The sequence below is a fragment of the Oreochromis niloticus genome, linkage group LG15 (assembly GCF_001858045.2).
Source record: "Oreochromis niloticus isolate F11D_XX linkage group LG15, O_niloticus_UMD_NMBU, whole genome shotgun sequence".
NCBI lineage: Eukaryota > Metazoa > Chordata > Actinopteri > Cichliformes > Cichlidae > Oreochromis > Oreochromis niloticus.
The window spans coordinates 1,952,016-1,965,902 of record NC_031980.2 but is presented as its reverse complement, the minus strand read 5'-3'; the positions used below and the strand labels follow the sequence as shown (position 1 = coordinate 1,965,902).

General features: G+C 41.8%; 2 protein-coding genes across 2 annotated transcripts; one reads left to right on the top strand and one right to left on the bottom strand.

The window, feature by feature from the left end:
* Nucleotides 1-692: 692 nt before the first annotated feature.
* LOC100691708 (NF-kappa-B inhibitor alpha) lies at nt 693-3,097 on the top strand. The gene is made up of 6 exons (XM_003440691.4): nt 693-997; nt 1,582-1,687; nt 1,783-1,990; nt 2,105-2,193; nt 2,306-2,566; nt 2,660-3,097. Exons 1-6 carry the CDS (start codon nt 774-776, stop codon nt 2,687-2,689), a joined length of 918 nt encoding a protein of 305 aa, XP_003440739.1. The 5' UTR covers nt 693-773; the 3' UTR covers nt 2,690-3,097.
* A 1,344-nt stretch (nt 3,098-4,441) lies between these two features.
* Nucleotides 4,442-10,458, bottom strand: LOC100691978 (proteasome subunit alpha type-6). Its single transcript, XM_003440692.5, has 7 exons — nt 10,272-10,458; nt 9,307-9,401; nt 7,122-7,203; nt 6,565-6,720; nt 6,300-6,478; nt 6,033-6,127; nt 4,442-4,648 (listed from the first exon to the last, which is right to left on the bottom strand). The coding sequence occupies exons 1-7, from the start codon at nt 10,345-10,347 to the stop codon at nt 4,591-4,593; spliced, it is 741 nt and encodes a 246-aa protein (XP_003440740.1). The 5' UTR covers nt 10,348-10,458; the 3' UTR covers nt 4,442-4,590.
* Between the last annotated feature and the right edge of the window lie 3,429 nt (nt 10,459-13,887).

Sequence of the window (13,887 nt, the reverse complement as noted above, 5' to 3'; positions counted from 1 at the left end):
AGTGTGTGGATTCAATGTATGAAAGACCATATATAAAATGGTCCATCTTTTAATACAGTCTATGTATTTCGTGCCAAAGTCCCAAATCGTTAATAATATAATAGTAATAATAATAAATATATGAGCTGTAGATTTGAACGTATAGCAGGCTGCACATGATATTGATTTGGCTCTTTGTGCTTTGCAACCAAAATTCGGTTTGTCTGTTACGTGAGAATTACAACCACTGAATATTTATAGGTTTCACGCTGAGGTTAACTGTGAAGAGCCCGTGATATGTGTAATTTTTGAAACACAGGAAATTTGGATGTCTCTCTATTTAAAAAAGTATTTAAATTTGGTTGAAAGCATAGGAAGGAAAGTATGCAGTGCTACTTTGGTTAGCCACTTGAAACAGATAATTTCCCCAGTGCAGTAGGGAATTCTTCAAGAGCCAGTCAGGGGCTGTCTCCCTCTCATTCATGCCAATCATGTCTCATTCACTGAAATTAAATCTATGTCCCCTAACCTACATCACAGGTGAAAATAGGTGTCTAATAGGAAACTACAAGTTTTCAGTCTGAGTCTTTTGGGGGGGATTTTTCTCACAAAAGCACAGGCTCGATGTGATTTCCCTTGCTTATTCTAAGATAAGTCAATTGGAAATCCCCACTTAGGCGCCGCCCCAGCAGACTCGCACACAAAACCCAGCGCGCCCTCCCTCAGTAGCACAACTTTGCTCTCGCCCTCTGAAACAGACGAAGCTTTAGCTTGTAAGAGAGAGGAAAGCCAGCATGTACAGAGTTTCTAACCACAACCAAATGGATTATAACTTGGACAACATGGAGCCCAAACACGGGAAAATGCTGCCTTGCCAAGAGGACCGTTTTGACAGTGGTGTGGATTCGCTTAAGGAAGACGAACTGGTAAACGACTTCGAGGAGCTAAGAGTGGCGAGCGTGGATCACTCGCAGGATTACGAGCCTTGGAGAACTGCGGTGACCGAAGACGGTGACACGTAAGTGGATTATTATTTTAAAAAAATCTATTTATGCATTTAGTATTTATTTAGCATGAATATATGTGTGTGTGTGTCGATTAGTCGAACTTTATTTGCGCATTTGCAAATTTCCTCTTTGTGCGTAAACTGAAATCGGCTTTTGCACCAGAGCGCAGGATCGGTGCAAATGAAAGATCTGAAAAGCTGCACAGAAATGTCGGAAAAGTTGCATGGAAACAACATCTTTTAAAGGTCTTAAAAAATACTTTGTGCGCATGTGTAGGCAGCGCAGTGCATAGTCGTGTGTGTGTGTGTGTGTGTGTGTGTGTGTTTGTGTTGGCTGAGCGTGCAGTCTGGGCGGTGCTAAAGTGCGCTCTGCGCGTTCAGGAAAGTCCCTGGCCTGCTGCCAGTAACTGATAAAGCATCAGATGTGTCAAGCCACAACTGGTGGAAATAACCCGACAAAACTCCATTCTTGCGAAACGCTCCACTGCTCAGGCTTTGTTCTCTCATATTTGACTGGAACCACTTCCTCTGTGCGTAATTTTTCTTTGAAGGGCTCTATTTTAACTCACCTCTCTTTTTCTGTCCTCCCCCCACAGGCTGCTCCATTTGGCCGTCATTCACGAAGCCACTGAACATGCCCTCCAGATGATCAAACTGTCTCACAATCACCCGTTCCTCAATGTGCAGAACCACCAGAGACAGGTAATAAGCGGCGCTGTGCCAAATCCACCAATGCCTTCCTAAACCTGCACACTTTGCAGTCAGGTTAATATATCTTTCTGTTGTGTCCCACACAGACTGCCCTCCACCTGGCAGTGATCACAGAGCAGCCCCGCTTGTTGGAAGGACTCCTGAAGGCCGGCGCTGACCCGCTGCTGGCCGACGACAGCGGAAACACAGCCCTCCACATCGCCTGTAAAAAGGGCTCCCTGGCCTGCTTTGGCGTCATCACCCAGAACTGCCAACGTCACCTCACCTCCATTGTGTCTTTCCCCAACTACAGTGGTAAGCATAGACTTCAAATAGCGCCCTAAGAAACAAACACACTCTTATGTTTCACTTACACAGCTGTTGACGTGTGTGTAACTGAGTTTGCTCTACTTCCTTCCCTCTCCCTAGGACATAACTGTCTCCACTTGGCATCCATCAACGGCTACATTTCTCTGGTGGAAAGCCTCATTCGGCTTGGTGCAGACATCAATGCACAGGTAGGTGTTTTTAACATGGAAGCCATTTGGATTACGTTATGATTATTATGATTATTATTCTTACTCACACACATGCAGAAACTTGACCTTGTGTTTTTGTTGCTTCCTGCAGGAACAGTGCAGTGGACGGACGGCGCTCCACCTGGCCGTTGACCTCCAGAACCCCACGCTAGTCTGTCGCCTCCTCGACCTCGGCGCAGACGTCAACTGCCTGAACTATGGCGGCTTCACCCCGTACCACCTCACCTACGGGCGGCAGAACGAGGAGATCCGCTGCCAGCTGTACGAGAGAACGGCACAGGAGCTCAGGGAGCTGCCTGAAAGCGAATCGGACGACAGCGACATGGAGGATCTGGACCTGTTGGAAGATGAGGTCAGTATCTGCTCAGCTTTGAATATCACACTGAGATTTGATGGAGTCAAAACACTTGGCGTGAATCTATAACATTTTTTTTCTTCTCTACAGCTCTATGATGACATAAAGTTTGGAAAGTAACAAGAACAGCCTGTCCACTGGTGATGTAAAGCTGCTACTGGGTTAGTCGAAACCACGGCTCCCAAACGGGGGGACAGCTCAACCCACGTCCCCCCCTCTCCACCCTCCGTACCCTCTACCGTCCAAGTCTAGAGGTGCTGGTCCTGGGATCACGAATGAGTATGAAGGTGGCGCCCAGTCTGGTCGAGATCGCTGAACGATCCGTACCAAAAAAATCCCACACCAAAGCAAGACCATGACTTCTGTATGGTCCTGATGTTACTGTAATAACTGTACAAAATAATGTGTATATACCAGAACAGACGTGTGTAATATATTGTAAATACAGAGACTATTTTTGTACTTGTACATGTGTGTGAATTTCAAACACTATATAAAGAAAAATAAAAGAGGAGTTTATGAACATGATCTGCTTTGAGCGACTGCTGTGTTTCCTTCCTCATGATGATGATGACTCTGTCTTGGCCTTTCCACGCTGTAATACGAGCATCATTTCTCACTTATAGTGATGAAGCACAGTCATCAACCAGACTTGTGAAAGAGAGAGACACACACATAAAAAAACCCAAAACGATCACACTCAGCCGCTTGGAACAGTCTGGGATTTCCTTTTGTTGGGCGAGGTCACAGGGTCTCTGAGTCACCGCGCTGAAAGTCCCTGGGCGGCCTAAGAGGAACATGATGTGCTTGAATATTCCACCCTCCCCTGGAATGGCTGCTGAGCGGCAGCTAGGAACCGACGCTACTGGGTAGAAACACCAAGGAGGAAATGTTTTACAAATATGGGAGAGCGTTCCAGAGAGCTCAGTGGCCCTTTCTTTTTCTTTTTTGCCGTGTCACTAGGACCAAGAAACTTTCTTTGCTTTACAAGGAAGCCCAGGCTGTCCCTGTCAGCTGACACATGCAGGTACTTAGGAATTTTTCAGAAAGGAATTACCTGAAGCAACCGGAATGAATTTCCCAGTAAAGTTATCCTTGAAGCAACGCTCGAATGCCCCAGAGTGACTCGGTTACACAATTGTGTTTGCTGTGTCCTCTCTGGCTTGTAAACATTAACTATTACAGTAGGATGGGGATTTTTTGTTTCCAGTGATTACAGAACTTCTCAAGGACAGCGGAAGCTTCAGAATATCAGCCTGGAAATTTGGTCGAGTAACTGATTTAAGATTCCTCTTCGATTAAAAGAAGAAGATGTGAAGACTTCTACTCTGGTTAAAAGAAACTGTGGCGCATTGCAAAGAATTCCAATGGGGAAGGGGGATTTTTCTAGAAGCCACTCACAATGACACACTGAGGTCACATCACCATCATTTCTGCTCATGTAGATGACAAATAGAGCTGAGAAAGACAAGTCCCCACGTGTCAATTCTGTGGCAACAACCCCCCCTTTTCTGAATTATAAAGTTTCCCCTCGCAAAGAGAAACTATTTGTGTTGTGTGACATTTCCGGAAAGTTAAAGTATTCTATTTCTGACATGTGTGTAGAAAAAAAAAAAAGCCAAAAAAGTAGAGAAAACAAGGTCAAATCAAGTCTGCATCACCGAGTTTGTAGTAGAATAACCTCTCCGCAGCACCTTTGTAAGTCATGTGATTTTTGTGCACCGAGAGCCACAACAGGAAGCTCAAAAGTAGAAGCTCTGCATGTTCCCATAAACAGTTTCCCCTGCTGTTAAACACAGATGGTAAAAGGTTTCAGTTGACAAGCAGAGGACCTAAAAAGCAGTTATAAAAAATGCAAACAGCCCATTTATAATAGTTTTACTCAAAAAACCTCTTTTTATTGTTGAATGAAACAGTGGGGTAAATGTACAGCAAACAAAGATAACACCAGCCTCCAATCTGGGAACTGCATTTCCCATCATGCTCTAACTAAATCCAACAGGCGACGCCGCTCTGCTCGCTCAGTCCCGCTCGGCGAGGGACATTAGGTGGGTGTCCACTTCAGTCTCTGCGAGAATCCTGCAGGATGAAAATAGGATGAAGATAAAGACTCCAAAATCTAACTCATGATTTTAAAAAGTGAACATTTTATGCTCTCTTTCAGCTTCATATCTTTGTTCTTGGACTCTGCCAGGGTAGCTTTGCATGATTCATAGTCGAATATAAGCCCCACTTATTATATAGTTAGCTCTTGAGGAGCAGCTTTGTTTATCTTGCCTCGACCTTTAAAACAACTTTCTTCTGACTGGCTAACTCTAGTAAATGGAAGGTTTGAACAGTAGGTGGGTGGGGCCTCTGCGCTCTTAAAGACCATACATGGGCTAAGTTTAAGAAAAAAAAAAAAGGTCTATAACACAGCATTGTGAGCACACAGGGATGTTCCCATTAGGGTCAACTGCTCGTGTGGCGTCCCATATTTAACATTGGCATCCACCATAGCAACAGTAAATGAGATGAAAAGCACAATACGTCCATATTAAGTTATATTTCACTTAATGCCAAACACCTGTAGCATATAATGTCTTAAATTCAAATACTTTTAAGTACTTCAGCATTTCAAATACTGTACAAAAGTCTCTTTGCTGTGAATTTTACTAGGGAAATGTAAAATTGGTGCAGCAATTTGTTTAACCATGTGCAAACATTTATGGAAATACAATGCATAAGGCAAATACAGGGTTTGCACCATTTAAATAAAAGTCAATATTTGGAAGAGCCACTTTCAACACAATCCTCAACACAGCCTGAACTCTCTTAGGCAGCTTTCATGCAATTTCTTTAAGTTGACTTCAGGAATATTCTCCAGGCTTCATGGAGGACATTCAAAGCTCTTTGGATGTTTCTGCCTTTAGTTCTGTTCTCTGTCAGGATGATCCCACACTGCTTTAATAATGCTGAGGTCCGCCTCTGGCGAGGCCAATGCATGACCGATGGTGCTCCACTGCGTCTATTTATGTCCAGGTATCCTTTAATTGCACTGGCAGTACTTTTGAAACAAGCCATTGTCAGTCACGTTTTCCAGATAGTATTGCATGATGGACAATCTGATGATGCTGTTCTGTGTTCATAATTCCATCAATTCCAAACAATACTGTCTGAAATGCGGCCCCAAACCATGACACAGCCTCCACTGTGTGTTACAGGTGGCTGTAGACACTCACTCTCTCCTGACCTTATTACATAGTGACGACAATTTGGACAAAAGTTGTCACAGATTGACTGCTGAATTTTTTCTCAGTTTTTAATGACATGACTTTAAGATGCTGTTCATGTGCTGCAGATAGGCCTCTTTGGGAATCACCTTGTTGGTGCAAAAATACTATTTCAAATAAACCTAACTGTGTGCGCTAATGACTCACAGTGCTCAAAGGAATACAACAAAGTTGTGCTGCTGAACTTTTACCTGAACTTGGGATCCTGTGTTGTTACGACGCCCACCTCTAGCTCAGAGGGCTTGAAGTCAATGGAGAGAACAGTTGACAGGCAAGAGATTGCCGTCTGAAGGGAAAAAAGGGGGGTTGGGGAGAAAAGGTAAGTTGATGATATTTTCATTCTAAGAATGTTGGATGCCTGGAAACCACCACCGCAAAGGCACACACTTTACTTTCACATTGGTGTTTGTTCCGTATGAACCTTTGCTACACCAGCATAAGAAAATCTTTTATCATACCTCGATTGTTTGTTCAAAGGTCCAATCCAGTTTCTTTTTCACTTTCTTCTCCAGGAAGCTGGTGGCTTCTGTCTGCTTCACTCCGGCGGCCGTGGCCTTGAAACCACAATAGTAGCCTGCTGGGTCGCATTTGTACACCTGAGGGCCGTACTCTTCATCTATGCCGATCACGATCATACCTGCGGGTTAGCATGCATTTAGAAAGGGCGCTCAAACGACATGAAGTGCTACGTAGAGAGTCAGCACCGTGAACGCATATACTCACAACAGCCCAGTGGTCGCATCTCAGCGTTCTGCGTGTAGACTTGTGAGATATCAGCAATCCTCTTACACAGCATGTCCACTGGAATCTCATAACCGTACTTGTACTGCCAGTTGGCTGCTTCATAGCGAGCTCGCTGGACTTGGGACCTGCTGTCGGCTGTAACACATTAAATGATGCGTAAGAAGGACAGGAAAAAAAATAAAGGCCAATTTTTTCCCCAAAGAAGCCAATAAATGTGACACTTCCAATCTCTAACATCATACTTATGTAAGAAAGTTGTTCTTGCTGCAAAAGAAATGATTACTTGGAAAGAGGAACTATCAGCTGCCGTAAGAGCTCGGACTGAGAAGAAAGGAGATTTGAAAGGCTCGCCAAGTTTAACTCAAAAAAGTACCCTGATGCTTTTCCCCTGTTTTATATAGTAAAAACCAGCCTTTGCTTAAACAGCTGTTTCTGTATATTTGAAAGGCAAAATGGATTTGGGTCTTTTAATGTTCAATTTTAATGTAACAGTAGTAGATTTGATACAATTTTACACATTACAGCCTTTTTCTTACCTGTCATCCCAGACATTACACATCCAATATTATCTGTTATTCTGAAAAGGTGGGTCACTGTGGAGGCATCCAGAAGCTTGTCCTGTACAGGCGGAAAGCATGAACATGTAAAAGGGCTTTTATCACACATGTGCAACAAGAACAGAACTGTGCAACTGACAAATTACTCAATATATTATATAATTTATCAAAGATTTAGTGTAAATATAATCAGTAAAAATCAGGTTTGAACTTTTTATAATTATGTGAGAAAATAAACACAAAAAGGTGCAAGCTGCTAGAGAGACAAACTAAGCAAATCAGCAGTTAGATTTGGGGAAAAAATGCATTCTGTCAAAAAAAATGGGACATTTTTCAATGTAATTAAAACCTGTAAAAATCTCCTTAAATCTACACTGTGTTGTGCTGTGTAAAACACTGCCTCAGAGTTTACGACTCTCTCTCACAGGTAGGACACTACCCCGTTTGTTTGTTTGTCCCCAACTACACCAGTTGTGCCTGAAACATTTTGCCAGTGCACAAACTGTTCACATCGGATGAAACAGGACATCGGGCCGAGCCTTGAAAGCTGGGCAGACGTCGTGCTGGTAAACTACAGGTCGGCTTGCAGAAGGCCTCTAATGGCTTCAAAATGATTGCATCATGAACAAAATTAACTCTGTTATTTCCAGGTCACTTATTGCCATTAAGCACTGCAGCTTTCACCACACTAACATGCTGTAAGCAATCATTCACAGCTCAACATATGGGAAACTGGAAGTGTGAAGTTTCTATTGTGGTTCTGGTGTTGGACTTGAATCAGGTATTTTAAACCTCTGTGATGAGCTAACCCGAATTACTTGTTGAGCTTAATTGGACTGCTGCTGACTCTCTCTCTCCACAGGAGTGAGTCAGTGTCAATAAATACCAGGGCCCTGGGTGCTTTGGTCCAGTGCCAATGCTGAAAAAGTTGTTTTTGTTTGTTTGTTTTACGGTGGATCTGTGTTCTCAGTTGTTACCCGGGCCTAATGCAAATTGTAAAGTACAAATTCCACTGCTAGTTTTAATGGTCTTAGATTAGAATTAAGATTAAAAATGAGTACATAAGTTCAGGTTTAGCATGTTGGAGACAAACATATTGAGATGAGGCTGAAAAGGTTTGGACATGTGCTGATGAGGGAGAGAGAACATACTGGACAAAGGATGCTGAAGCTGGAGCTGCCAGGCAGGAGGAAAAGAGGAAGACCACAGAGAAGGAGGACATGCAGAGAGTTGGTGTGACAGAGGATGCTGTGCATATGGTGAAATGGAGGCAGATGATCTGCTGTGGCGACTCCTGATTGGTGCAGGTTTTAATGGTTAATTCTTAGGATGCATAGATGTACGAGCCAAACATCTGTGGCATTTACACATGGTAGATGCTGATGTTTACCTGCTGTGTGACATCAACTTTGTGCTGGGTAAATGTTTAAAGATTGGACGATGAAGAGCCTTGGGAACAGTTCAGCTACTTAGACCATATTTTCGTGCTTCACCCATTCGCTTCCGCTTATCCTTTTCAGGGTCGCGGGGGGCGCTGGATCCTATCCCAGCTATCATAGGGCAAGAGGCGGGGTACACCCTGGACAGGTCGCCAGTCTGTCGCAGGGCTAACACACAGAGACAGACAACCATTCGCACTCACATTCACTCGCGCATTCACACCAATGGTCAATTTGGATTAATCAATTAACCTATCCCCACAAACTCCAAGTCTTTGGACGGTGCCACCATGCTGCCCTATTTTGTGCTTCTCTCACAAAAGAGGGTCACTTTCCACATTATCTCAGAATTATGAATATGAGACTGTTTTGGGAGCCTGGCTATCCCGTTGACAGGTCGTTAGTCTGTCATGGGGTCACCACAGAGACACAAACAAGCATTCACACTCACTCTCACAACCAAGGCCAAATTAGAATCACCAACTAACCTAACACATGATGGTCTTTAAACTGTGGGAGGAAGCTGGAGTAACAGGAGAAAAGCCACGCAACCTCAGCACAGAAAGGAGTAGAAGAAGCATGGATGGATGGAGGGACGGCTGCATCATTTATTAATTTGTTCCTAACTACTACTCCAAATTTCAAAACATTTATAGCCCTTCTCATAACACTACTACTGTTATGGCTGTAAGAAAATAACAACACGCAATCTGACATCAACTCACCGGTACTTTTTTCTGTGTTACAACAACTGCACAATCCTTTCCCCTGACTGCTACTGACGTGAGCCCACCTTGGTTTATGGCCTTGAAAGCATATTCTGCAAAAGAAAAACAAAGAGGGTGTCTTTAAGCACATGTTTGCTTGACGATGGCTACAAGCATTAGGATTTTTGGTTAACAGTCACAGAGAGCTGTCTTGTTCAGCTGGAAAATTGGGCCCAGAAGTGAAGAACTGTTATCAGATGTCATCTGGTTGAGCAGCTGACAGCAAATTATGCACCAATTCTGTGTAGCCTGGCTTCAAACATTACATCCAAAGCAGTAGTAGTAAAATTGTGTCATTTAAAACCCTTCACTTTGCAAAATTTGCAAACCTTTGACTTGATTTTAACTGTTGCTGCAGGTGCTTTGGCATCTGTAGAATAGCTGCTGATTAGAAGACAGCAACAAAAGTCATGGACATATTCAGATCAGCTTTATTAGAGGAAAAACCGCCAATTTACAATATTAAATGTTATCTTGTCTCTTTCAATCCATCCAACTAGCAGCTCTTGAACAAAATAATATTCCTGTGACTAAGAAAAACTGCAAAAAAAGCTAAATGTAGTGCAGTCACAAAAAAGACCTTATTTAGCCAATATATTTAACTTAATAACACGTTGATTCATTCAGCAATGAATCAGCTTGCTTGGCTGCAATGCTAACTATGCTAACTAGCCTAACAGCCAGCTAGCTATTTTGATACCTGTGTTTAGTTTGATAGTAGCGTCGTAAAAGGAGCCTCATAATAACAACTCGCACAGGATTAGTAAGATTGTGGTGGTCACATATCATACTACTTTCGATTTGGCGGGTCGCTTTTATCAACTATAAGCTCGGCTAAGCGAACCATGACAGAGCATTTAGCTAGCTAGCAAACAAGTAAGCCAGCGAACCGGCTTTTTATGTAAACAGATCCCCATACTGACCGACTTGATAGAGTCTGCCCTCAGGAGAGAAGATGGTAATGTGTCGATCAAACCCTGCACTCGAGCCTCGGGACATTTTACAAGGATAAGTTGGCCGAGAAGTTCGTCCAAATGAATTTGCAAGCAGACTTCACTTGATGCACACTATTTCTACCCGGAACTGAACTGAAGGGACGTGAACTTCATCCGGTGACAAAGGCCTGCTTCGTTTCTATGGTGATAAAACCGAGGGTTCCACTGATGTTTGTGGTTTCTGGTAAAGGAAACATGTACAATAACACAATAACACGTGGTTAAACCTGTCCTTACATTTTATGACAAACGAACTTTTAAGCCTTCACAAGGAATTTGAGCTCGTTTTCCAAACTGTTGCATTTACTCATCATGTCCACATATTAGCTATTTTGCAGTGAAAGGAGAATTTCAAGTTTTGTTCCCCACAAGTTCCCATAAGTTTTTGTTTTATTATTTCAGATTACAAGCCTATTATGTCTTTATAGACTGCTCTATGAGCACAAGTTTTAACTTGCCAACAGGAATTGAAGTGGTTATAAGTAGCTACACCTCAGCTTCACCATAAAAATGCTATTTACATTTGACCTTGCATTACATTACATTAGTAAATATATTTACCGTCATGATGTTGAATAATGCAAACTCACAACTGAGGCTGCACAACTGGTGTAGCTATAAACATTTTTATTGTTACAAGACTTTAGACACTGACATTTGTAAAAATAATTTCAGTGTAGCATGTTGCATGTTTTTGTCTCAAAGATATTTTTATTGAATTGAAGCAACAAAGGAAAACAGATACACGCAGAATTGTTAAACAACAAAAAAGTAAGTTTCACAGTGACTGTTTGAACTGAAATACTAGAATACAGATTAATGACACACATATCTTATAATTGCTTTTATCAGTTTACCCCCTACCCATACCACTTAGTACCCTTATCCCTCAGGCCAGGTAGGGAAAAAAGCAAACAAACAAACAAAGCAAGAAAAAAAACCCCCAAAAACCCAACAGAAACAAAAAACACACACACACTCACAAAAAAACAAAACAAAACAAAACAAAAAGAACATCGCAGATACAGCATGTCGAATGTTTTGAGCTATTCCTAAACAGTGTATGAGTACTTCTTCTAGCATACTTGCTTGTGTTATACTCATATTTAACACAACAGTCTGACATCATTATTATTATTACTAATTGTAATGAAAATTGTTACCAAAAACAAAATGATGTATGAAATTTGTATGGTATCTAAAAAAAGCCCAAAACAAAACATTAAAACATCGCCACATGACATCACCACCAACTGACTTACTGTCAGCAGTGATGGCAGAATTATCTATGCAGAACTACATCTCACTAATCCTGTATGCTTCTATTATGTTTATATCTAAAACATAGGAGTCTTGTAAGGCTTGTAAGGATCTATCTCACCCCAAAACTTTAACTTTATTAAAATTCTTTCATTAAGTTCAGTTAATGGCTAAAGAAAGGGAAATGTAGTGGTAACAGTAACTGACTTTGTATCTGTTCCATATGTAGCAGTATAGTCTGTATTACTCGAAACAATGAGGAAGTGATGTACTTTTACAATTTCCCGTTAACATGGAGCACTTACAGCATGTTGACTGCTTACATGCAACCAAGTACGCATCAGTAATGGGAAAATAAAATTAGAAAAACTATGTGCAGCCTTACCGTTTCCATGGATATTAAGAAGATAAATAGCTGCCAGGTGCTGTTATTCAAATGGACTTGATTAATTGACCATCAGTAAATGTGAACACCTCTCTAAAAAGCAGAAATGTCATCATCTAAACGAAAAAAAGGAATAAAATCTCACAATCTTCACATAGCAGGTTCAAGTTTATGACAATAGTGTATTATTAGGAAGGGTTACCAGGAGAAAGCCTTCTTTCTAAAAAGAACATGGAGGCAACACTTTGGTTTACAAAGTTCCATCTTAACATGGCACAAGACTTCAAGAACAATGTCCTTTGGACAGAGGAGACCAAAGTGGACGTGTGCTCATAAAGTGCCACGCTTGGTGAAGCCCAAACACAGCATATTAGTACAAACACCTCATACTAGCTGTCAGGGACAGTGGTGGAGGGGTGTGATGATTTGGTTAAAGTAAGGAATCACGGTGTTACAGTTAAGGTCCAGAACTCAACCTGACTGAATTCCTGTGACCTTAAGAGAGCTGTGCATAAATGAACGCCCGCAGGCCCCAAAACTGAAGCAACGCTGTAAAGAACAGAGGGCCAAAACTCCTCCAGCGTTGTGAAAGACTGAGAAACTCGTGCAGAAAACGAGTGTTGTGCCAAATTGGAACTCAGCAAAATTATTAGAGTTATACATGTCGTTGTGTAACTGTAGAAGAAAAAGCATTATGTGTCACAGTGTGAGCTGCCAGTGAGGTAGCACGTACAATACAAAGAGCCAGTGATTCATTTCATTGTTCACACCTGGGCTTTACTTGGAAAAGTTTTAAATGCCTGCTGATTGACTGAAACATCGTGCATGCATGGAGAGATGCCAGGATTTATGAGCATTTGTAAAAATGTTTTCTTTCCGTACTAATCACTAATGTTTCCTGTGAACTGTGACGAGTACTCCCAGATACGTCTTTCTTGCAAAACTGTTTTTGCCCAACAGATCCTTACAGGGTAAACAGTAAGTTCTGTGTGCAGAATCTAATCGGGATGTGTCTGGCGCAGTCCCGATGTGCACTGTAACATTGGTGTTTTGAATATATACCACATGAATTCATGTGCTACACTGTGTACGACTGATTTTCTGCATGAGATTAAAGGCTAAAGCTGTAGCTGTATATTGCCTTGTCACAAATGAATCCAGTTCCCCTTTTCTATATCTGGACACTAATAAAATATTGGTGGCGCAGACTATTTTTAAAAGAAACAAAATGATATCCTGCTGCGCCAAAGTGAAAATAGATTTCAACTTAATGCGACAGATTTCCTTCTCCCTATCACATAACAAGCCAACGTGAAAGTGATGCCACTGTGTAACAATAAAATTAAAAAAAAGAAAAGAAAAGCGAACAGGGGCAACATGATCATTTCAAGGAACAAAAATCACTGTCGGGTGTCTTGGTCAATGGCCAAATCCCATTTCCTTATTCATGAAGAAGCATCTAATGTCCATGTGTCAGCCGGGTTTTTCCCCTCTGTCTAATGCAGCTGAACAGAAGATGATCACTTCCTCTTTATGAGTTACTACCACATCCAGGTGATGACTCACAAAACCTGTTCGGTGTGATTTCATGTCGATTTGATTAGCAGAAGTCAAATCTTGGGCTTCCTTGTAAAATTTTATGATTATGTCTTTGTGGGAAAAACAACCAAAAACCAAAAAAACTCTGTTTGAAAAGTAATTAGTGATAAATGTCACACATAGAAGGGCATTTGAATTTAACGCCCGTGACTCAGCCCTGCACACGGTAGATGTCATACGATGGTAATAATCTAAAAAAGACCACGCGATTAATCATCTGAGCTCAAAACCTTGTATTACAAAAAAGACAAAAATGCATCCACTCATGCACAACCACAAACACTCCTTTTTGAGTGTGCA